Genomic DNA, 26,799 nt, shown 5'->3' with positions numbered 1-26,799 from the left:
TTGTTAGGTCATGCAATACATGGGGAAGACAACACACATCTAAAAGGCACATTGTCTTGGAAACCCAGCGGTCAGTAAATCTGCACTTAAAACTAAGCATCAATAAGAGGAAAGATAGGTGAAATATTGTGAAACTACAAATAACTCTAAAAAGGACATACAGATCAAGTAACCTAAACAATTAAGTCAGACATTTGAGCCTTTTATAGAACACTTTCTCAGTGGAATCTTTAAACTGACAGCATTTTACAATAAATATATTGAATAAGAAAATGCTGTATAATTAAATCTTATAACAGATATGCACAGCTTGGAATGCATTTGATTTAAAGCTGATAAATTGTTCTATCATGTAGATATTGTACTACATGGTTATTATGCAGTGAAAAGGACACAATCACAGCATAACTTGAGCTGGAACAAGATTCATTAAATCAGAGCAGATAGTAATGCAGATGTTAAATAGCTTCACGCAGTAGCTACAAATATTTATTTTCATTTTTTCATAACAAAATATTCTTTCTTCAGCAGTATCTGTTGTTTCATAAAATGAAGAGCACTAAAGGAGGCTAAATGTTTTCCTTACATGTTTATAGCCAAGAAATATGTTCCCTTGTTATCCTACTAAGACCTCTACATACCAGATTGAGAATACATAGAGAATTTAGAATATAAAGATAAGGATACACTTGGAAGGAACTCTCAGTTAAAGTGGTCTAATTCTATCACTCAAATATCTAAGGCAGAAGAACATAATTAAGATACCTAAAAATCTCTCTCTTTTTCATAACTACTTGTTAATGATTCTGTTCAAATATCAGGGCCTGTATGCTGTGGGGAACTTCTTGCCGAGTGAGGAGAATGTGTTTCACCCGAATTTTCATAGAGAACCTCTAAGGTCCTTGACAGACCTCAGTCAAGATGCCAACAGAATCCTGCCAGGTAAAAATGGTAGCAGCACTGATGGCATTGTCTCTCATCGTTCAGAAAGCATCCTGAATAGAAACCACAGGGATTCAGGTTCTCTGACTAACATCAAGAGAGCAAATGCTGATGTAGAAATCATAACACCACGAAGCCCAATGGGGAAGGAAAACATGGTAACTTTCAGCAACACTTTGCCAAGAGTCAACACACCATCCTTGGAAGATCCAGCAAGACGAAATGCAACAATTCATGCATCTATGGACTCTGCCCGCTCCAAACAGCTACTTTCCCAGTGGAAGAATAAGAATGAAAGCCGTAAGCTGTCACTGCAAGTAATAGAGACTGAATCTGGCCAGTCACCACCAAGGGCTATAGAAATGAGGTCAAGCTCAGAGCCTTCCAGAGTGGGTGTAAATGGTGATCATCATGGTCCAAGTAGCCAATACCTAAAAATTCAACCTGGTAGCGTACCAGGTTGTAACAACTCCGGTCTTTCTGGTGGGCCAAGGGTCTCTATTCAGTCACGTCCTGGCTCTTCCCAGTTAGTACATATTCCTGAAGAGACTCAAGAGAATGTGAACACATCACCCAAAAGTAGTTCAGCCAGAGCTAAATGGCTGAAAGCTGCGGAGAAGAGCGTTGCATGTAGAAGCAACAGCCAGCCTAGAATCATGCAAGTAATAGCCATGTCTAAGCAGCAAGGAGTGCTTCAGGGCAGTCCGAAGAGTTCAGAGGGAAGCACAGTCACTTGTACAGGAGCCATCAGATATAAAACCTTGACAGACCATGAGCCAAGCAGCATTGTCAGAGTTGAGGCCCATCCAGAAAATAACAGACCTGTAATTCAGATGCCATCAGAAGGTGAAGGAAGTGGATCATGGAAATGGAAAGGACCCGAAAAAATCACCCTTCGTCAGACATATGAGTTAAATGATCTCAACAGAGACTCTGAGAGTTGCGACTCCTTAAAAGACAGTTATGGGTCAGGTGACAGGAAAAGGAGCAATATAGATAATACTGAGCATCACCATCATGGTATCACTACAATAAGAGTCACACCAGTGGAAGGAAGTGAGATTGGCTCAGAGACCCTGTCCATTTCTTCTAGCAGGGACTCAACACTTCGAAGGAAAGGTAACATCATTTTAATCCCTGAACGAGGGAGCAGTCCAGAGAATACCAGAAACATCTTCTATAAAGGCACATCCCCCACACGGGCATACAAGGAATGAGAGGAGACATATCAGCTGGTCTGTACCACCACAAAGGAAAAAAATCTTCACAGAGGTTCTGCCCTCTTTGTTTAGAGCTGATATTTACCTTTACGTGCCAAATGATTGACCAGCAGCGCAAAAGTTGTTGAACACTGCTGATGTGCAAAGTGCATGAGCCTATGGAAATCATGTAGTGGGGGAAAAGCACAACGCCAGAACCTAACTAATGTGAAATGTTTTCATACAACTTGCTTCTTCAGACTCAAAGCATTTATCTGAGGGCAATGTTGAAACAACCGTCTTGAACACAGACACTTTAATTCCTGAATGTGCCAACTTTTTTTTTTATTTATATTTGTGTCCAAAATCGACTGAATTTTTCATAGCAAATGCTGTATCAGTGGTATATATTCACCTTTGCAGAATTTGCACCACGTCTTTAATACAGGATGGTGCTGATAACTTTACATGTTTTGAAAATCTGCATACTTATTAGACTCTACGAACACATGACATATTGCTGTGCAGTTAATTTAAAATAATATTGCTAATACTATGATGATGCTGGCTGCATTCATTTAGTGTAAGAAATATTTACAGCTTTGTTATAGTGGATCTGTCACATTCAAAGATTGCAAAGGTTTTGTGTAGTTCTTTAAGATGTCTACTGCAACAAAAAATGTGTAGGTGACGTTCCATTAGAATGGAATAACTATCTATTTTGAATAGTTTTGCTGCTACTGCTCAATTTTTATTTAAGAACAGGTGCTACTAATGAAGACGCTGCTTCTTAGTGGGCTAACTTGTAGAACTGTTTTAAATTATGTTTTTAAGGGGTCTTTTAAAGTACTACAAGTAATTAAGATCTTGCATTTTTAAACCTCCAAACAACCCTTCCATTGTTCTGTTAGTTTTTAACTTTATAATGTGTGACATCGACAACTGCAAAATGTGAAAGGTGAGCCATGAGTAAATAAAAACAAACCACTGGTTTCCTGATCAGCTTCAAAGGAGACAGTAAATACTGTCATAGCCCACAGTTAAAAGCAGTCATTCAGCTTACTTGCTTAGCATGCCACAAGAACAATCACAAGTTTCACCCCAGTCACCATTTAGGAAATTAGTGCTTTGCTTTAAATAATGGAATGCCTTGGTATTGCAGAATCACTAAATGAGTGTTGCATTATGCCACTACTTCACTTTCCTTGAGACACCCTCCAGAAACTTCTTAGGGACTATATTTTTTCCCTCATCACTGCCACTTAAGAATATGGAGGGTCTCTGCACCTTAGAGAACACAAATTACTTTAGTAAATTAAACTTAGGATGTAATAAAAGAAAGCTTGTTTGCTAAAGCCCTCCACTGCCCAAACTTCTTAAACTGATGAGCTTTGAAAGGAATACACATAGCACATCTTGGGCATACTATAAGAAAATCTTCATTCAATGTCTCTGACTTAAAGAATAAACCCAATTACCCATAAAGGAAGCCATGGGAATGTTTATCCAGTGTAGCTCCTCATTCTTCTGAAGAGCTGATGACAGACATCTGCCCATTCCCCCACCAAGAAGGGTGGGAATGAATTTGAAGTCCTCTTACTGAATAAGCTACTACTTAAATCAGGTAAATCAGGTCTGTTATCTGACTTTTTTTTTTTTTTTTTTTTTTTTTGTCATCTTCTTATTTGGGGTATCAGACAACCAGATACATATGATATGGCATAGTCAGAACTTGTCTACAGGCTACGCCCCACAGATCTTTGAGGAAAAGCCCACCCTGCCTGCTTCAGCCAAGCAGAAAAAAGAATCATCCCATTGCAGGAAGATAATAGCACAACGCACACAGACCAAAAAATAACAACAAAAAAAAACTAATCACACAAGCAAATCTCAAATCTGACTCTAAGCCTAACTAATTATATAAATAGGAGGGTGATGTTTGCTAATCTGCACAGAAGAATGGATTTGTAGTCAATGTAAAGCTTTACATACCTTCCCGGTTACACAGGTGCTCCAGGCTTAGCTATCAGCCAGCCCTATCAATGCTTCCCCCACCTGCCCATCACTCAGTGCTGTGAAGAATGTTGGCCTTTAAGGAAATGACCACAATTTTTCTATTAGAAATAGACAAAGATCCCATCATGCATGTGATGATTAGGGGAAAACGTTCTGCAGGTTACATGTAAGGGGATAACAGGTTGGGTTGCAGGGTACTTTGTATGTTGAAGGCGTGCTTTAAGGCACGATAGCTGGGAAATATAATCATGGATGCCAGGGATACAAAAAAAGCAATTTTTTTAGAAATGCGCTCTCAGATTCTAGAACTTACAAATCAGGATTATTTTGTTGTTGGTTTATTTTATTTTTTTCTTTTTAAAATAAAGTACCTTTATTCCTTGGTATTTAATACCAAATTTTATATGAGGTTCCTAGGAATTATGAACACTTGGATCACAGTGAAAAACCTTTGGCTTTAGTTTAGTCTGAGTACGTGATAAAGCACGTAAAATTAGCTTTAAAGGAATAGGTAAGACAAAAACCACTGTTGGCCTATCAAAGCAGGGAAATAATATGCAATCATTTGTTAGTTTATGAGTGCGAGGCAAAAGAACATGAGTAGATGAGCCTGAAAATAATGGAAAATTTAAATGGAGAATAATGGCAATAAAGCAAAGATTAGAAAATATTCCCTCTGGCAATTTAGCTGTTTTGGAAACTGCAGGATTCCTGGTGGGAGTGTTTGTTCTTTATTCCTTAGTTTTAGTCAGATATATATTGGCATATGTGTTGCTTTTACTATTCTAAAATTTGCTGCACTATTTCAAGTGCAGTGTGATATTTTTCCTAAGGTTTCCTATTTCTTAACAAAAGATTTTAAAGCTCTTGTGTAATCATTGAAATTGTGTTCTTTACATAAATATTGATATATTCTTTTTTACTCAAAGTGCCAAAGGCTACTGTTTTTAATAATGGCTTATCAAATTATATTACGTTAAAGTGCAGAAATGTAATAATATATACATTAGAACTCAGACCTCTGCATGTATATTTGATAAGGAGCCTTTTGTAAAATTACTCTTTGTTTACATTCCACTGATACCTTAATTTAAAATTAAATAAATTTACAGGTGACATCTTCTTAGTGTTCTGATTTTCTTACTTGCTAACAGGCACGAATTTCTTTGTTAGGCTATGCTTTACTGAAAAGAGAAAATACTCAGAAATATGTTTTTAAATGAGAACTCTCTATATAAAGTATTGTGTTTAATAAAATGTTATGCAATGTTTTAAAATGGAAAAGAATTTGTAAATTGCTATAAATGTATTTTGTTAAATAAGTACAGATCTATGCTACTGTGTTTATTGTGCTAACATCATGAAAATAAAAATAAAATTCTTCATTGATGTTTAGTCATCTTATCTGTGATGAAGCAGAATTATTTTTCAATATTAGGTTTCTCAAGATGTGTAGAAGGGATCATCAGTGGGAAACCTCAAGCCACAGCATTGTAGTAAGAAATCATGAAGAACAGTACTAAAACAAGGGTCTCTCTCAAAAAACAATGTGCAGAAAAATAAAATGAACTGAGAACTTCATGCTGTCATGACACACCTACCAGATCATTTTGCAGGACCAACTGGAGTGCTATGCTCCTAATGCCTCTATATCACCTTTGCTAGTTAGTATGAGGCAGAGCTGCCAGACACAGTGAGGTCCTGACTGGATTGGTGAATGAAAACAGGCCAGGTACCAAGGGCAATCCTGAGAGGAAGGACTCTCCCTAGGGAAAGAAGTTAGGATGCAGACCACAGTGTCAGAGTGACGAACACCCTACTGCTGGCAACAGTGAAGAATTTAAGTACAGAAGTCCACTATCAAAAACACTATCTGATCTATAAGCCACACCTGATATGCAAAAGAAAACACTGTCTCCAAGCCTGCCTTCAAACACTCCAAAAAGGTGGCACCAGCTGGGCATGGAAAGTACCACTCTGAGACTTGAGCAGACACTGCCAATGGCATAGTACGGACCAACAGAAGGGCCTCTGCAATACACTAAGCAAACTGACCCTGATAAGCTCTCCCATGTGTGCACAGGCCTTCATGCAGACTGTGCTTTGTATTTTCCTGCCTTTCCAACACAGTGACCCTCGGGTGGCAGGGGGACAAGACAGCAAAGCGCTGATGAGGGGTACAGTGGCATTGCATACACACACACTGCACTCCCAGCCAGAGCATTCTAGGTTCAACCGGTGTCATCACAAGCTGTGAGGAAGATCTGGGTCACTTGACAATCTGTCTGCCAGGACTTTCATGATAATGTAAGACGGGGGCCCTCAGACAAAAGAATTAGGAGAGCATTTGTTCCCTCTGAAGGGAAAGGAAATTCATGTACAGATTTGTGGCTGCTCCTTCTGTGGCTACTGGAAGAACACTCCGCTGGTGAAAGCTCTGGCCACACCATATTAGCAGCCAGTTTCATGAGAGGCCAGCAGCAGACTCTCATGAGGCAGCAAATTATCTGCCTGAGCAAAAGGATGCCTTGAATGAGGTTGTGCAAAGCATGTCTGGAATCAGAGGATAAGATCTGTCTCAGACACATCAGTATCTTGGGAAAGTTACAGGCAGCAATGTCCATGGTATGGGTCAGAGAGACCCTGGGAAAGAGTACAAGAGTCTGGGTAACCTCCTGATGTTGACTGGGACATTGCAAGGTCCCAGAAGTGCACACTTCCTGATCACTGAGCCAGGAATGCTTCTCTGGAGGTCCTGCAGCAAGATGAGGTAGGTTTTGACCTAGGCCCAACAGCAACGCTGGAAAGAGAGGCAGTAGGAAAGAAGGGAAAGAGGGAAAAAATAAGCCATTGTTGATAAATGTATGCTCTGTGTTCTATATTAAGAAATATAGGTGGGAGTCAGAATAATAAAGAAAGCAAAATTAAGAAAGAGACAGTTAAATTTGATGTATGTACTGAATAGGAAAATCAAAAGATGATACAGTGTAGCAAAGTGCATAACAGGGAGCTCCTAGGTGTTTTATTTCTGCAATTTGCAATGGCACATCACTATCCTGCTTGCATTAGGTGATGTCATGGTACAGCAATTTTATAGTAATTTTGTATCAAGAACAATCAACCTCATTTTATTACACACAAAATTGAACTGAATGTCACCTTAGGGGTCCCATTTCACACATGTTGCAATCAGCCTAATGCTAGACATTACATCACTATGCAACTTGTCATTGACTCAGACATGTAAAAAAGCCCAGCAGGACAGAGGCTACTGCAAGGTACACACCAAAGTCTTTCTTCAGCTAAGCACTGCAGCCTGAGAGGGGCACTTAAATTTTTATCACGAGGCAGATTCATCCTTTCACTATACTTACATCAGCTATGCTAGAATAGAGCGAGCCTCCCCCATTATCACTCCAAATCCAGGGTGTTTTATTCCCATTTTGTATTTATAGCAGTGATTGTGTGGAGGAGTAGCAGTATATAGCATTTTTCTTTGGATTTTAAATTTTATTTGTATGTAATCATACACAAACATATTGCATTTGTACAAGAAGTTGTAAAATGCTTTTTGTCTTTTTTAGCCAGAAAGAGTAGAATTTATCCAGCCAATTGAATTTCCATAGTAATGGTCATTTCTTAGCCTGCCACATGCATCCACTCTGTAGCCTGCAGAGTAAAACAGGCCCTTCTAGGACAAGACTGCTTAAAGCTGAACTCTAAGTCTGATGATTTTTCCTCTGGGAATGATCCTTTCAATGGATTAGATAATTAGTAAAAATATTTTGAAAGGCACATTTTGTATGTCTACGTTTAGGCCAGAAATGAACTTCCTCTATGAAGGGCACCTTTGACGTAGAGATTAGATTAGATGTAGAGAAATTATTTCTACTGACAAACTGTTTTATTTTCTTAGATCATTTTGGTTACAGCAACAGTGCCCCTAAGTTAAGTAAACTGACTCCAAATTGCTGACTGTATCTACTTATGCAGAAGAGTTTTTAGATGTATGAATGATTAAATTGAAACTTATACCTATTTTGTGCTAAATTTCAAAAAAGCTTCAGAGGTCCCTGAGGTGAGAAGTCAAGTAAGACATGACACTAACGTAACTCATTTTTTATAAATTAATGAAAGTGTTTTACATGACAGATCAGTTCACAGGTAATTTGGTAGGAATGTTTTAAAGAGGTTACAACCCTGATTTATAAAATTCAAAAATAAAATCTCTTCACAGATCTTATAGCACAGAACGTATCACACAGTGAAAAAAACTAAGATGCATCTCCCCATTCAAAATGTACTTTGAAAGAAAGGGAATTCTACTCTAGCACCATATATGTGTATATACACACAAACGAAGTTAATGTATGTCTTTGTTCAAGCCAGGCTTTAGAAAGAGAACATTAAACAGCTACTGCAAATCAAGGAATAAATCATATACTCCATACTTTCAGTTCCTGGTAGAATTCTGATGCTATCATTTAAATGGGAAAAAGTGACAGGTTTGAAAATTATTCAGTTTTGCTCCCTCTAGTGAGATCAAAATAAGGTGCTTCATTTAAATGCATTCATTGCATGATGGTATTCACTGGAAGTAGCTTACACATTAATGCCTTATATTAAAAAGCATGAATCAATCTTATGTAATTGTTCCCCCCCTTAATGAAAAAAATCTTTCATCCTTTCAGAATAGTAAATTCAATTGAATTAAGAAGTTACTAATCCAGAAGTTCATTTTATTTGTAATGTCTATACATCTCTGATACCAACATCACAGCACAATTCATGCAAGCGGAGGCCTCTGGATATGTATCACAGACATATCACATTGAGCATAAACCAGCTGAACGTACTTTCAAATTTCATTTTTAAGATGACACATACTTTCCTGATATTGAATAAACATACATTTTTAGACACTTTGCTGAGCACCCAGTAGATTTGTTAATTCCTCACCTTGCTTTTTAGTTTAGCACTGTTGGTCTATGGAATTACATTACTCCATATCTCTGCTGATTACAATAACTCTCCACTGAACACAAAGTTCAAATCTACATCTTCTTTCAAATGCTCTTATTAACTGCTTGAGAAGAGTCTTAAAAAAGAAACCTCCACTTGGACTGGGCTTATTCTCACTCTTAGAGTGTGATTTGTATAGACCAGAGATAGAAGTGCTAATTAAGAATGTAATTCAAAAGGACAGAAGCAAAAAAACCCTCAGTGCAATAGGCTGCATTTCTTTCTTTTGTCCTATTTGTGTGCAGTCAGTCTCAACGCCATAGAAATAGTGCATAACCAAGATAGAATCCTACACCTCAGCCCAATGAGATGGCATTAGGACCCACTGTATTGGCAGTGTTCAACACCAGTAGCTTTATGTCTCTATGCCTACAGAAACAAAAGCTGATTGACATTCTTCTGGAAAGCTATACTGTTTCAAGGTAGTATTTTTTAATGCTCTCAATTTTTTCCTTTTCTTTCACAAAAGCAGAGTGCAAATAATGCACAGCACCAGCACACGTAGCTTTCAAAAAGGACAATGTCTTTAAAAGCAGATCAAGTAATCAGCCCTAAAAAAAAAAAAAAAATCAATGGAAGCAGGGCTAGTTAGTAACCCACAGCTAGTTAGTAACCCACACCAACATATACAAGCAGTAGCATTTTTGCTCTCCTCTCAGTGCTAAAATTCAGAACTCTGAAATCAAACGTTATAGCTGGAAACAAGGATGTGTCCTAACCTTCTGTCCTAATCAGTCTGTCTTTCCTGCACATTAGATACAACTGACTGACAGAAAATTTGTATGAGTCTTTGTTCTCTGTAAGCTCTAGTAATTCCTTCTTTTGGAAAGCCTTTCATTCCTGCCTACTGTAAGAGGGGGGGAAAAAAAAAAAAAAGTGTCCATGTGAAGAGAACAAGGAAATCTGGCAGAAAGCAACCCATTAACTCCCAATAGCACTACTCTTGGATATGGAAGATAAGATGGGCCAATGACCGTAACTGGCCATTTTCTCATCATTTTACTTAACCTCTTGAGAGATAGTGATGTGATCTTATTGGATCAGCTAGCATCTAAATCTTATCAGACTATCTTATCTCAAACATAGTTGAAATTGTCTGGACAAATGAAGCTACAGAGCTAAGAAATACTGAGAATGACATCTTACAACAAGAATTGGTCATTTCTTCAAAGAATGATTATTTCTCTCTTACCATTTCCTTATCAACAGGGAAAATCAGGGGTTCTTTTCCATTTATTGAAGAGCCTTGATTTCACAATTGCTGGAATACAGAAGCAACTGCTTGTAACCAAGGCTCCTTCTGAATAGAACAAGATTTTCAGTCAAAACTCTAAGAGCTTTTTAGTCCTTATATCTTATTATGACAATTATTTCAGATAAAAGGAAATTACAAAGCCTGAGTTATGTTAAGGCTTTCATTGCACCATGTAGTGCTCAGATGGTAATCCTCCCCTAGGAGGGAACTTGCTTGACAAATACTATAAATAGGAGCCTACATAAGAGGATAAATAATCACTCATCTGCTGATAAATTCTGACAGATCATCTTTCCTATGCAGCTTGAGTGAAAGACATAATCAGAAAGTCCTTGATCTATTAATGGGCGAATTGCACTCTAAATCCAAACTACTTTGAAAAGTACTGAAATCTTTAAAACGGATATTTATATTTTCTGCTTTGTCTATGATGTAGTTGATCTGAACTTGTATTTACACAGAACTGCTTTTTTATTTTTATTATTATGTAGCAGAGTTACTTTCCTTCTTTTCAAAAGTACCAAAAGCCCAGAAGCAAAGCTCCTTCTCAGGGAGTGCAGCCATTGAGTATGACCTCTCAGTTGAGGGAAAGGGTTGAAATGAATCACGATTATTTCACAAATCAATATATGAAAAATTAAATTTCTTATCAACTTCTACACTTGTTCTTTAGTCAGAGAGTCTGTTGAATTCAAATGGACAAGCAGATAACACTAGAGAAGAAAAATCTGCAACCTCCTACAAAATCCCACTAGGTAATGATTTCTGGAGTCTAAAAGCTAAGAGCTAGCCTCATTTCTTACAAAGAAGTCTTATGAAGTCCAAAGAAATGTTTAAACAAAGCTTCCAGATGGTCATACAAGTATACGTCATTAAACAGAGCCTAGAAATGGAAGCAGATCCAATCTCCACAAATCCTTTACTTTTGTCCTGCAGATGTGCAGATAGTAATGGTGACTAGCACTAACAATGAGTAAGATAATATTTCTTTTCTCTAAAATCAATTATTCTTTAAATCGCTGTACTATTGGTAATACGGAGCCTGCTACGAACCAAAGAAAATCAGAACTCACCTCCAGCGTGCAAACAGGCAATACATTTTAAGAGATTTAAAAACACATGAATTCATCATAATCTCCCAAAAATCTTTCACTGAAGCCATGAAAAAAATGTCTAATATTTGTAGATATTTTGTGGGGACAAATTAGGTGAGTTATTTTTCCTTTTTTCTTTTCTTGCTCATGAAATGAAGCATTTAAAATAAAATTACAATTGTTCATGTTCAAAATGAACCTTCCATGCCACATATTTGAAGAATAAAGAAGCTAAAAATAAAACGTTACTAGGGAAACGGAATGGAACAGTAGTTAACAAAAGCGCCAGATCTAAAGTCTCTGAAATAAATGGGAACAGGATCAAACTTCAGTGAAGAAAATAAATGAGTGTTCCAGGATTTCCTCCATTCACATTTTATTAGTTCCTGTTTCATATTTGCGAGGAAATCAGTCTGAACTGAAATAATACATAACTCATCAATAGATGATGGATTCTTAAAATTTACTGCGTTGTGAATTCAGCAACAGGAGATTTATACGGGGATTTTTAGAAAAGTTTAGCCTACTTTCACTCTCATGTTTTAAGGTTACAGACTACAAATGGGAAATTGAGACTTCTATTGAGACAACACCAGACAGTAACAGAGAAGACAATATCACTGACTACATGGGAAGCCTGCAAAGCACATCTTAGTTTGTACTTCACCTTGTGGAAAAAATGTGATGACAGATATCAGGCACTGGAAACATGCTGGAATACCAGAAAGTGAAGGAGAATACAGCTGACTGATAGCGGAAATTATAGAATCATAGAATGGCTTGGGCTGGACCTTAAAGATAATCCAGTTCCAACTCCCTGCCATGAAATGATTGTTAACCACCAGATCAGGCTGACCAAGGCTCCACTCAACCGAGCCTCAAACACCACTAGAGACAGTTCATCCACAGTTTCTCAAGCAATCTGTCCCAGATCTCTGGGTAAAGAATTTCTTCTAATATCTAATATCCTAATATAAATCTCCCCACTTTTAGTTTAAAACCATTTGCCCTTGTATAGTTTATAATAGTTTAAAAACCTGTTGCTTGGCGAAAGGTATAATAATTGGTCAAACATTGTAATGCTTTTTTTTTTTTTTTTTTTCCTAATATAGCCTTCCAGCTTTTAAAAGAAGAAATCACTGCATTTTCACAACCATCAGTAGATAAACCAATAGCAAAGAAGGCCTTATTCAAGATCCACTGGAGTAAAAGGAAACAAATTTTAAAAGGAACTTTGGATAAAACTGTGTGAACTCAAGACCCAGTTAAGCTCAATGACATTTCTGTTAACAATAATTTATTTATTTATTTTATGAGGAATCAAAATTAGTTTTACATAGTTATTCACTGTCTATATTTGCACTGTTGCAAACTGACATTTTTCATAGTGGCTTTGAATTCTCAAGTTATGCTTGTCACTTAGTCACAGAAGTCTGAAAGTCCCCATAGGAACGTGCTATGAATTAGTCATACTGAAATAATGCTTACCACAAAGTATTACAAATTGCATTGCATTTGAAAGACTGGCTTGCATTAAAGCGTCTACACAATTGACACAGGGTGTATCCAAACACAGACAAAGCAGAGAGCATGATGACTGCTATAAAAATGAAATGTCGATCTCACAGTTTGATTTCATAATCATCTCTAAGGATTATTATTCAAAGATTGGAGGTCTTCCCATTCTTTTCATTTTAGGAGATATTGGGAAAAGCAAAAACGTAAGATATTTGTCCAGAGGACAACCATTGACACTAATAGACTTGCTCAACACATGATGAAATAGGTACACAGATACGGTACACAGATCCTAGTTAGGCAACGCACAAGTAGTGCCATCAGACTGCAACATTGAGGCTTTTTGTTAGTAAAAGTCATCACCACTCTCAGGAAGCAAAAAACAAACTAGAGAATGTCTGAACAGGCGAAGATATGTTAGAAATCCCCATTCGCATGCCTACATTAGATGTAGCTGCTTTGTCTAAGCCTAGAAGATGTGTCTTCTATCTTGCAAGCAATATCAAATACTTGATCTCCAAAGAATCAAGTCAGATTTTAATATTCAAATTAAGAATTCATTTATTTCAGCATAATCTGAAATAACTTTAATGCGGTCAGTGAAGCCCTACAAATTAGAATGACTGTTACACCAGATTCATGCTCAATGATTTTGTAATTGCTTTAGTTTAGTTACCTAACAATTAAAACGATGTTGACAGCTCTTCCAGCACTATTTTCTCAAAAGTGTAATTGGATTTTTCTTTTCTGGAATCTCACAGAAAGGTTCACAATATAGGTGTTAATCCATGATTTTTAACGCTTATTCATTTTACACGTATTTTTAGCACAGACATACATTTCCACTTCAAACACAGCTCAATACTATTGTTATTATTTATCATTTGTTCAGAGCTGTCATTATGGGTTAAATCTTTTCAAGTCGATGCCTCAGGGTTCATATGTGAATTTGTAAACTCAAGTGTGGATTTTCATAGTACATTATTGACAGCATTTACATCTTCTAAGAAATCTAGCTTGTATAAAATGTAGGCATAAGGAAAACAGAGTACAAAATATTATTTCTTCTGTTTTAAAGTGTTTGTATTGACTTTCAGCAGAGAAGATATTTTTGAATCAATTTGAATGTCATTATTTTTTCAGAAATACCATTTTAGATTTACAGATATAACTCTTTATTTGGCTTGTCTGCCATCCCTCTGCTAGGAAAAAGAAACAATAAGTGATTTATACCTCCCTGCTTTCATCTTTCTTTCCTGTATATCCCCAAAACATCCCCAAAAGCCAAGAATAAATGCCTATGTGCTATCAGATCAGCACACTACATTAAATACAACAATTCCAAATTTTGAGTCACATACACAGTAAAAAGCTCAGTGGTCAACAGCCCCCAAGAAGAGATTAATTAAGAGGAAAAAAAATCACATTAATATGTAAGTATATATACTACATACAGGAAACGCTGGCAGCTTTGAATTGACAGTAACCTGGAGTACTCAGCAACATCTACTTCTTCTTCTTCTCACTTCAATGCTACCAAATATATATATACACACACATATATACACATATATACATATATATACAATACAAACACCTCTTTGTCTTCATAGCATAGGCATTTGAGCTTGTTCAAAGTTTTAAGACTACATGGGTAACTTTGATGTCTCAGCTGGGAGAGGAAAAGGAACCTTTGCCTTAATTCCCACAGTCCTACTTATAAGATACTGAAATGACATGTTGGGGACAATTCAGATCTGTCTCTTTCAGTAAAAGTTATTCACCAGCAAGTTTTATATCCTCTGAAATTTGCCATCTAGCACAGCTAGTTGCAGTGCTGTCAAGAAGCAGAGCATCAGACAAATACTTCCAATGCAGATATTTGTCTGCTCTTGAAAATTAGTTAAGGTTGAATTCACAACTTTGAAGCAGGTCACCTGCTACAGTCCCTGATTCTCCAGAAATAAACATTACAGGTGGCACTGCTAGCAAATCCCCCAAAAAATACTCTGACATCCCCCCCACTGGGAGTTCAATATGATGTGGCCTACTTCTATGGTCTGCTCTTAAAGACAGAAGTAAGACCAGATCTAGGCTGTGTCCTCAAAGTTGGAGCAATCAGCTAACAATATTATTTAGTGAAAAACCAGTGTTTTGTAACATTAAGAACAAAATTAAAGCTAATATTGCTATTTTAAATAACAAACTAATGAGGATGCAGGCTTACAGTATTCTTACATTTTGCATAACTGGAGGTATAACAGTCTTAAGTGAGTAAACATAGTTCTGAGCCAGATAATAAATAAGATAAAATAAAACCCTTCATATTTTCAGTGATTTGCTGATGTACAAAAAGAAGTTACCATTCAAATGAAACATCCTGAAGTCCTCTGCAATAACCCAAAACTACAGAATGGAAATCTGGTTGATGAAATATTATGACTTTGTTTCTTTTTATATATAAAGACTATGAATTCTTGTAAAATAAGAATAATCTGTATGTATATATATGTGCACACACACAAATTATATATATATATCTTTCCTTTTACTCCCATCTAAATGTAAACTATGAGCCATGAACATTTCCTGTAGTCATGCTCCTGTTGTCACCAAGTGAGGGCATTCATTTCCTTCATTTCCATGCTTACACCTTTTTCTGTACATCACTCCATAGTCCATATCTATGTCCTTTCTGTTTTTTCTCCATCGTCTGCAGTACAGGTCTAACCCACCAGTATTGAACAATATTACATAGTACACTTACTTACACTTGGAATTTCAGCCTAATGCCAGTTTACACACATGAATATCTGAGAAATTTCTGTGAGATGAAGTACCTGCAATGCACTGTGCTGTCAGTACACTCAAGTTGATGACATAAAACAAGAAGTTCACATAAAACGATAACAGAGTTTAGAACAGATTCAAAAGATGGGAATGATAAAAGCAGATGTGCTGAATTACAAGAAGGTAAACAATCATGAAATGAAAACCAGTCTCACAGATTAACTAATGTGCAACTTCATAGTTTCAAATAAATTGGAGTCCGCTGCTCTATCTTCACCTTTCTGTTCTCCATGTACCTTTTGCATCTGCCACATAATGATCAAATTCCCCTTCATCCTAGTTAGCCATTCTCAACATTAACCTGCTGCACCAATTCCTTTCTTTCATTTCACAGCTCTTGGCAAACTACGTTTTGTTCTATTTCTTTTAATTTATGTTCTCACAATAATCTTCTTTACCAGATACATTCAACAGTAAGAATTCATGATGTTTAAATACTTCTAATAGCAATCCTATGGATTCCCCATGTGTTAGTGTAATGGTTATTAAAACTTAAATGCGTAAGTGAAGACGTACTGTTAAAAGGAGGAAAAATTCTTGTTCATCTTTCAACTTTTATGCTTCTATTTCAGGTCATAAATATTAGCTGCAAACTCCATTTGTAGTTGAATTAGGATGTCTCTTTCAGAGGTTTCTGTAAATGTAGAAAGGCTTCTCTACATACATCAATTGTATATTTGGCTTTAATGCTTTGATTAACTTGATCTCAGATAAGAGAACTGACTCAAAGATAATTCATAATTCCTTCTATGAAATGATGGGAATTTTTTGCTTTTATGTCTTATCATTTAGAAGGCTATGCACTTGAAAACATCATTCTTAACAGAATTAGGCACATTAAACCATAGTAGCATACCTAGTAGCAAAACATAGTAGCAAGCCCTACTGCCACCAATTAACAATTGTATACTAGTTATGCCTCACGAAAGCCAACAATAGGATCCAGGTAGCAGGAAAAACTTCTGAATGTCAGCTGAATAGCAAAATAGTCACCCACCCTGTCTGAATCAACCATCAGAGCTTTAGAGCTTTCTTCTTTTCCATGCTATACACATGGAAAGCACAATGTGCTTGGGCTTTCATGTATGTGGACATCAAATGGGTGCTTGCTGGGCACCAAGGCTCAGAGCAGCAGCTTAATAATTCACTGCATATTCTTTCCCATTGCATGTAATATATGAAATGTTAGGCTGGTCTGCAAAGTCATAACAAGCATTCCGCTCTTCCTGAGAAAAATAAACTGATCTTCTGGGTGCTTGGATGAAGGTCATTCTCTTCTAAAGGATGCACAATCTAGTTGCAGAGTCAGAAAGTGCTCATATTGTATAAATTACATTGTACAGTAGGAAAGGTAAGTCATTTTCTCAACAAGGAACTATTAAAAAGGAAAAGATGTTCTGTTGTGTAAATGAGCATTCTTAGCAAAGACAATTTCTTATTTTATTTATTACACATAAAACTCATAGAATTAATCTTGAGGGTTATCCTGAAGCATTCAAACACATTTTATTTAAGCGGGCAGACCACAGGATAACAATGCAGTAAGCTACATTTGCCTTAAAAAATTTCCTTGGAAAGGCAGTATTTGAAAGAGTGAACATCTGATCTGGATGATTCTATTAGCAGCATATTTGATACTTCAGTATGAAATTAATTAATGCCTCCCATCTTCTTAGGAAAAAAACAAACCACCTGATTTTTTTTTTATTTTTTTTTTAGTTATTAAAAATACGCACATTCTAAATTGCTGTTTAGACTTTAATTCACTTTTTATTTTGTTATACTCATTATTTCAGGATATACTGAAAACAGTTGTAGGGCATAATTTTAAAAACCTCTTCAAAGACATAAAATCAAGGCTAAAGTTGAAATATTGTACGTTTTTAACAAGTGTAAAAAGTTTTTCTAAACGTTTTGCTCTAAATTAAAATGAAATCACAACATAATGTTCTTTTACAAAATGCTCGTTCAGAACTTTAAACAATACAGTGCCAAACTGAGAGGAGTGCTGCGTAAGCTGTGACATAAGGAACACTGGTATGCAACTGAAATACAGATTCTACTCTCCAGCCTGGCCCACATAAGAATTAGCTGACATTATCGTATCACATATTGTGTTTAGACACAGATTTACATATCCAAAACTGCAAAAGAAAGTGCTGAAAACTGATTAGACCTGAGCTTAGTCCCAGTAACATTCAAATTACTTTCAGGCTTTTACTACCCTATGCAAGTGCAGATGCTGAATCCGTTAAATGTAGCCAAACAGCAACCTTGTGTTGATTTCACTTCCAGAAAAGGCAGCTTGGAAGCTTTTTTTGTTACTCAGAAAGATGGAGAAAGTCCCATGATGCTTATTCTTTTATTCTCTGCAATTTATTTTTTTAAATATTGAAGCGTAACATAGTGGAAAAAGCAAGCTTCCTAACTTTACAAAAAGACATTTCTGCTTGAGATCAAAGAAGTCTGGGAGGGAGCAGCCTTGCCCTTTCCAGCAACATATCTCTGCGGCGGGAAATAAGTACAGCACGTTCACAGAATGGACTAAAGAAAAAGCACTGATTTCTGAAACAGATTAAACAGTCTGAAAGAGCAATGCAACATTATCTTTCTAGGGAGTACAGAGGCAGCAGCCTCACTGCAGGCAGAACAGATGGCTGCACATCCACCTGGTGGCTGAAATAATTATATCACCAAAATATTGGAGTTACAAGGACAGTACCATGCTAAACACAGTAAATAAAATGTACCATCTATCAATATATTTTTATAGGCGCATTAGCTGAAATGAAGGCCTAGATTAATGCACACCCATTGTTGATAATTACCAGCTGGCTGTTACAAGAGACATGTAAGAAATATTCTGTAAATTCAGGACTCATCTCCCTCTTTTATTTACCACCATTCTTCAGAATTCTTCAAATTTGTAATTCTGTCAAATGGAATTCAATCTTTACTGTTGGCTATGGCTGATATACAAAACACATTTCTAATGTACCAAGTTCTGTTTTCCCATTGTTTATGATGGTCTTCAAGAGTAACAATTCTTTGTACCTGTGTATGCTGCATGCAGGACTGAACAGAATTTCAAAGTAAAAATCAGAACTGTCTCAAGAATTAAAGAATTAGTGCCTGAGTGGCTCAAGGGAGGAAAATCTCTCAAGGTATGGAAGACCAAGCAGAAATATCAATAAAATATCAATAAAAACCTCAGCTGCTCAACTGTGTGGTTCAGAGAGTTCTCAAGCAATGTCTTTATGGTATGGGCCTGTTTCGAACTGTATTTAATATAGGCATGTCAAACGACAGCAGTATCCTAAATCAGAGCCACCTTGTACTGGCATCTGACATCAGGTCTTGCAAGAACATTTACCATCCCATTTTCTTACAGTTTCTCTACAATTTATTATAACCAACAGTTTGGACATAGATGGAAAGATAAAAACTTTTTTTCTTTAAAAATGTACAGTATTTTTGCTCTTACATACCTGGTATCCTGTTTTAAGAAAACTGCAGCTGTTACAATGCCACATGAATACAACAGGGCTTCATAAAATCACTGCCCTTAAATACCTGTCCATAGAGAGATGTGACACAGAGCTATAATTTTTGATTACCTTGTTTTCATTCCTGTCAGTTACAAATGAACTCACAGACATTTTCTAATATCTCTGATGAAATAGGTTATCCTGGTGATACTTTTCACTTTAAAGAGCAATTGCAATGTACGCAGAAGACAGATACTAGAAATAAAAATGATCAAAACTTGATGTTATCTTTCTACACTGTTCCTCTTAGTTAAAGAAATCCATTATCACTTTTGTTTACTCTTGCACACTGACTTAGGACTGTACCAAAATATTAATGTCAACTTCTCTTTTCTAGTTCCAGCTGAAATCTTGTTTACAGATCCTCTGGTAGAAACCCTAAAATGCAACTTGGGAAACACAAGCCTGCTCTTCGTGACTCATTTAGAGCAGCAATATGACATTAAAAGCAGTTAAGTGCCTGACAAATTAAGGATTTACAAGAAAATTGCTTCAACCAGTTACTACTTAAAAGGCAGAGCTTTATAAAAATATAAAGTTGATTAAAAGCAAACATACACTTTGCATCCCCACAATAGCTGAAATGTAAAACTCATATAAATTGAAGACAGTAAACAATTTTATTTTCCTAAAACTTGTCTGGTATTTCCCTTTAAGATTGGACAGAATTACCATGAATTCTACTGGAAAAACAGTCATGTGCATGGAGATCTGACACAGTAGGTATTCCAGTCCCATATTTACAGCATGTTACCACTGCTAAACTTCTTCATAAATTACACCAACTAATAAATTAGTTTTTCATGTCCAGTGTGTCAGTAAAAGTATGTTAGAATAATAGAGGATAATTACAGCTTGCAACTGTAACAAAATGCATCTGAACACATCACTGGAAGGACAGGTGGTATGCCCATATCATGCCTTGTCTCCCTTCACAATAGAGGATGAGTTACTTACGCATTTAGTTTAAACCTGTGAGATACATCTGATGAAATAAACCTAAAAGCAGCAGCAAATATTGATTTGTTTTAAAATAGGGCAAAGTAGCAAAAATAGAGTAAATCCTCTGGTCATACTCAGAGTAATCATTAAAACTGTTAAAGCAATATTTTCCAAAAGCATGTAGAGCAAACCAAGAATCATAGAATGGTTTCAGTCAGAAGACATCCTAAAAATCATCTAGTTCCAATACTCCTACCAAGGGAAGGGACATTTATTTGCCTGTCAGTGACTGTTGAGAGTTAGGAAAAGGCAAAAGGAAAAGGAAGAAAAAGAACAAAAAGCAAGGGGAGACAAGAGAATCTTATGAGAAGTGCGTGTAAAGTGCTGCAGATTTAATGTTAATGCAGAAGATCTGTAATTTCCACCTTGGCCTAAATGACATAAGCTATCAACTGTGCAGAACACTGATTTCAAATGGGGCTAAAGTTTCCAGTATTTACATTATTTTGAATTCTTTCTTTTCATTTTTCAGAGATGTTTCAGAATTGAATTAATGAAACACAGAGAATGTAATCAAATATTTAGTATGTTCATCAAAGGTTTGTGTCTTAAAATCATGTCTCTCATGGTATTCGTCTGTTTGGCGATAACTACAGAACTCAGCATTTGTCATCACCTAACTGGTCTTACTTATGATTACAATGGTTTCTTGCTGTAGATAATGATTAAAAAATCTTTAACCTGCTTTCATAGCAGATGGCTTGAAATAACATTTGATTTTGCTATGGTTTTGTCACTTATATTACTACAAAGCAGAAAACAAGAAAGAAAAACAATCTAATCCAGCAGCTCCTTTCAATCACGAGGAAAATTTCTCATTTCTCAAACTCTGCCACTATGCTGCAATCCCACAGCAGTTAGCTTCACCCCAAGCTCTGCTTCCACTTGCAGCATTGATCGCAGAATTCAGTAGCGTAACACAGATTTCAGATGGATTGCCATTCAGAACAGGGAAGGAGTCATGATTTAAATTGTCACTTTCTAATAGAATATTTCCACACCATAATGTGAGAATGGAGAATTTTGCCTCTTTCTCTTCAGCACACTACATTTCTGCTTGCTTTTTAGCAGTGAATTTCACACCATAACCACTCAAAACATCAGAAAATTTTATTCTAAGTTCTGCCATTTGCTAAAAAAAAAAAAAAAAAACTCAACTCATAATTGCACACAATTTCCTTCATGTTGCAAAAAAGAGCTAATAGTTTAATACATATTATTTGTGTTCATTTTTTTTTTTTCATTTAAAACCTCCTTCTGTTTTCTCAGAATGATTTTACACGTTTTTCCACTATTTTTAGAATAACACAGTTATTTTCATCCAGTGGTTCTCAGTACACACTAAGGTGAGTTATTACCTTGGCAGACCAGATGTTTCAATTAAACAAGACATTCAAGTTTGGTAAGCACTTCCAGAAGCTTACAGATTCCATAACGTATCTCCACATTTCATCCACAAAGGACATGCTAGGGCCAACATGCAGACATGAACAGCCCACTGTGAAATCATATACAACTACAGCCAAACATTAAGCAGAAAACAACTGACAGATACCATTTTCTTCCATCAGTAGTAAAACTCTCAGTAGCTTCAATTACAGAAGTGTGGCTGAAAAACCAAGATCAGAGCAGTATATCAGCTGCACACCAGAAGTCCATTTCACCTCCCTACTGAGTTTGCCTTGAAAAATTGAAGTGTACCTGTGATCTGAGCCTACTGTAAACCAAAGCAGTCTGTTATCCCTAGTCAAAGTGCGAGCGTTATTCAAGTGCAGCTGTTAAAATATAACTCATCATTTGAAAGTGAAAATGTATACAATTGATTAAAAAACAACAACAAAAAACCAACCATCTATGTAATGCCCAAGTTATAGCTGGGGTATGCAAGATTCAGCTTAAGGAAATATGCCATATTGCAGCCCAATATAGATTTCTATCTAATGCTCATTATAATTCTGTGCTAACAATGTTCTCAGCATTGCCAGAATGGTGAAATAAGACATGGGATACCATGCAGTTTCTAAACAAGATTAATGATTCTCCTTTTTCCTACGCATTGTGCAGTCTCTCTCGCAGTCACACAGCAGGTATCATGAGTAAGTATCAAAGACTCCAAATAAATTTTTCAGAAATAACTACAATATTTCAAGGCAAGAGAAAAATCAGACGTAACATGTATGGGAACTTCTAGGCCTTCAATACTTTTTCTCTCCAAAAATTAACATAAAAGTTTGCCCAATACCCTACACCTACACATCCAGTTTCTTAGTGCCCCAGAAAATTTGTAATTTTATTGACAAAATATCATTTGAACCCTCAGCTTTGTTCAAAATGAAATCTTACATGCCTTTCCTTCTGCCTTCTACTGCAAGAACTCTCATAACAGCCGCAGTCTTGGAAGCAGTAATGCTAAAAGCACTAGCCTGAGAGCTCTGTAAGGGCAGGTGCCTGTCATATACAATGTCACAGTCCACTCATCTACCCATCCACAATCACACAGCCTAAAATTATTTTTAAAAAATTGTTTGGTATTATATATACTTTTTATGCAGAAGGAAACATAATTTTAAAAACTTACAGTTACAAGCTGGTTAAAACAGAATTCTTTATAGGACACAGCTGTTCTCAAATCCATTTGAAAAAGCCAGGGCTCCAACAAAAAGACATTTTCTCTTCTGTTTTTGTGAGCCTGCAATTGGTTTTCCCTATCCTTCTTTGTAACCACAGGAATGAAGAGATAAAGTAATTTGATATTAGGTTGACACGCTTTAAGAGCCCTGATTTTATTCACTCAGTGTCACAGCGGAAAGTTAAATGTAATTTAATAGCCAAATTGTTCAATATGAGTACTAAGGTACAGTGGTTTTGACCTCAATCATTTGTTCACAAAGCAGGTAGCAGTAAGAGTCCTAGCACTGCTGGAAGGGCACAAGGTCACCCAAAGAAAAATATTGTACCTAAGGAAGAGTGCTGTGTGCTGTGCAAAGCCCCCTCAGCTGAGAATTTTTAATCTCAATTCTCTGGAAAAATACTGACCAACAAAGCCAGCAAGCTATCAGGTACGTCATTTACCACTGTTACCATGTAAGTGAAAAGTGGTAATAGCAGAGAAGAAATTTTAAATACACAGGAAAGATCAAAGACTACAGCATCAGGAACACAATTTAGGCCAACACATCCTTAAGTCTTATATTTCTTCTGAAGGGCATACATGTAAGCACCAAAAGGAACAATTACTATATATATTATAGTGGACTTGATTTTGGTCATAGTAGAAGGAAACACAATACTACACTTTAATCTGTAATTAAAAACTTAGAGGATTTTACAAACACTAGTGACCAATGTGTTTATGGACATACATACTTCTCTTTTCAGAATTAGGAATAAATGCTTATTTTAAGCCAGTCATAAATGGAAACAGAGTTAAATACTGGTGCTCACTTTTAGTTATTTAATTACTATTTTCTTTTCCTAGTTTCCTGGGTTTTCAGACTAGGTTTCTTGGATGTGGGCTATGAGGACATTTCAAGCATAAATGGCATGCATAAGGCTGGTGCACATCTAAGTATCTAGATTGGATTTATGGGTCATGTAAAGCCAAGTACGTTTTTATCTACTTAAAGCCAAAGGAGCAAAATTTCACTTTCAAACATTCTGGATGTCTGCACCTTCTACTGAACTTAATGAAAGCATTGAATGATATTTCAATTAGTTACATAGGTATCTGAATTTGCTTTAATTTTGAAAATAATGAATTTCAACTTACAAAAAAAAAAATAGAAGGGAATACATTAATTGGGAGGGATCAAAGCAAGGGAGAAGGAAATACTAGAATTATTGTACAGGATTTTGTCATTACCAGACTTTCCCATGCATTTGACAAATGTACAGAGATTATGACTCCCTGCTCAAGGAACTGTATAGCCTAAAGTCATGAAGGATTTACTTTCACAGAGGGCTGTCCCAACAAGTTCTGATGAACTAATAAACCTCTCTGTGCTTTTTCTTAAAAAATAAATAAATAAATAGTTTCCTATGGGCCGCTGTGAGGACCAGGGAACAGAAACTGAAAGATTTATGCTAATCAGAATTCACTTTAATCTTCACCGCCCTTAAGTAAGGATTTACATGAAATCCTCTATCTAATATTTTAATTCTAAGCCAAGAGGAAGAAATTCCAACCCATGGCATCTATGAGAAAAACTTAATCCATTTGAAGTCCAGAATTTCATACCTACAAACACTAATCAAGTTACCATGCAAAACATAAAAACTTTCATTAAATATCATTCTTCAACAGAATATTTAACAAATCTGTCTGGGGATCTTCATTTAAAGATTTTTACTTGTCTAATGTATTTTGAAGGGCACCTACCAAATCCATTGGTTTCAGTAGCCCAGGAAGTCAGAAAAAATGCTGACCTACAAGTTCAGTTCTCCAACAAAGACATAAACACACTCTATGAGACAACATAGAGTAGTGCTTAATGGAGCTGTAAAAAGCAAATCTGGAGGGAAACCCAGCATTGCCACGCAAACCAAACACTGGTGCCTCAGAAACAATATATTTCTGAGGCGGAACACAGCTGGTATATTTGAAGTTTTCTTGTCCCTCTTCACCCAGTGAATCCTATACAAAATATTTCAGTGATGATTCTTATGTGAATACTTAAGTAAGGGACTGAAGCTCCACTTTTCTTAGGAAAAAAAAAAAAAATTAAAAAACAAGGAACAAATAATGAGAGCTGATTCACTTAAGGAGTTGACCAAGCAGAAATATCTGCAGAATAGAGACTTCAAAGTATTCTTTTGAAACAGCCCTCTATGCGAAGGTGAGGTGCAAGCCACAGTATATAGCTACACACTGCATTCAAAGAATCCTACTATAATTCTAGGCCTTTTTTTTTTTTTTCCACTAACAAGGTGTCCTGGTTTTGTCTGGGGCTGAGTTGATTTTCACATGGTGCTGGTATGATGCTATGTTTTGACTTTAGGAGAAAACCAGTGCTGATAACACATGGATGTTTTAGTTGATCCTGAGAAATGCTGTACGATGCCAAGGACATTCCAGTCTCTCAAACTGTTCTGCCAGCAAGTGGGCTGAGGAGCACAAGGATCTGGAAGGGGACAGAACGAGGACAGCTGACCTAAATTGTTCAAAGCAATATTCCATACTGTGACATCATTTAAAAAAAAAAATCAAAAACAAAACAAAACAAACAAACAAAAACACTAAGAAACTGAGGTGAGTTGGTTGTGATAGGCAGCCACAGCCTGGGGACTGGCTGGGCATCAGACAGCAGGTGATGAGCAATTGCTTTTTGCATCACAGGGTCCGTGTATGTGCATATACTAAATTAAATATTTCAATTGTTCTTACCATATTTTTTCCATATTTTAATTAACATTTGCAAAAGTCCAAATTTCACTAAAATTTTAAAAAGGCATTTAGATAGTGAATATTTATAGGATGGGAAAAGCAATTTCCTACCTTGTTGTAAAGAATTATTATTTTAATTAAAAGTTACTTGGCTTGGTTGAAGCAGTATATAAAACCATATTTTTATTTTCTTCATCAAATGCATCAGTGAATAAGAACTCTATCTGCACAATCAAGCCTATTGTAAAGTAAGTGCTACATGTAGAGGGGAAAATTGTCACTTCCAACAATTGAGCTGCCTACAGAGTATCTTATACACAAAAAGCCTTCTTAATTGCTTCTCTTTTGCACTTGACTAAAATGCACAATCACTGGGGAAACAAAAACAAAAAAATCTCAGGTAGGTAATCACAGGTGGGCTAAGCATAGTGCCATTGACAGGAAAATTTCCAAATCCAACACTTACTGCACTTAGTTCTTTGGATACACATTACCTGACATCTGTATTGCAAACCAAGAAAGTATTCTGGAAACAAGCACAATCTTTTACATTATGTCCAAGTTCACAATATTTATTTTGTACAGCCCAATCGACTATTTCTCAAACACTTTGTTAATGCTTCCTGAGAGCTGCCTAGAGACTCAGTTGGTAGCCAGAGCAATATTAAAGCCTGGTATAAGCACTCAAGAAACAGCTGAGAAAACAGCAATAGAATCAGAAAACAGTTTTACCATTGAAAAAACACAGCTGAGATTTCAAATCCTTCCTGGTTCATAGAATTGCATGAGAAGTTTAGATTTTAGTAATATAATGCCAGTTCCCTGAAATCCTTAAGTTAATGCTCGTGCAAATCAGCCCAAAATTCTCAGCTGGAATTTTCCTACATGATGGGAAAGTATATAAAGACTTGGAGGATTAAGTACACAAATTTTTAAGCATTCTGTATCAGGCTAAGTCCATACTGTCACT

General features: G+C 36.3%; 2 protein-coding genes across 3 annotated transcripts in view; one reads left to right on the top strand and one right to left on the bottom strand.

Moving 5' to 3' along the window:
• Window positions 1-5,544, top strand: part of PLPPR4 (phospholipid phosphatase related 4) — a 30,647-nt gene extending 25,103 nt beyond the window's left edge. Inside the window, exon 7 of the mRNA XM_085232175.1 lies at window positions 822-5,544. Within this exon, the coding sequence (XP_085088301.1) occupies window positions 822-2,159 (1,338 nt within the window). The 3' untranslated portion in view covers window positions 2,160-5,544. The remainder of the gene's footprint in view (window positions 1-821) is intronic.
• PLPPR5 (phospholipid phosphatase related 5) overlaps window positions 1-26,799 on the bottom strand; it is a 203,121-nt gene that overhangs the window by 158,974 nt on the left and 17,348 nt on the right. The gene's annotated exons all lie outside the window — the stretch shown is intronic.

The sequence above is a fragment of the Meleagris gallopavo genome, chromosome 10 (assembly GCF_905368555.1).
Source record: "Meleagris gallopavo chromosome 10, MGAL_WU_HG_1.1, whole genome shotgun sequence".
In the NCBI taxonomy this organism is placed as follows: domain Eukaryota; kingdom Metazoa; phylum Chordata; class Aves; order Galliformes; family Phasianidae; genus Meleagris; species Meleagris gallopavo.
Note: the sequence above shows the minus strand (reverse complement) of the source record. Positions and strands in the feature narration are given on the sequence as shown.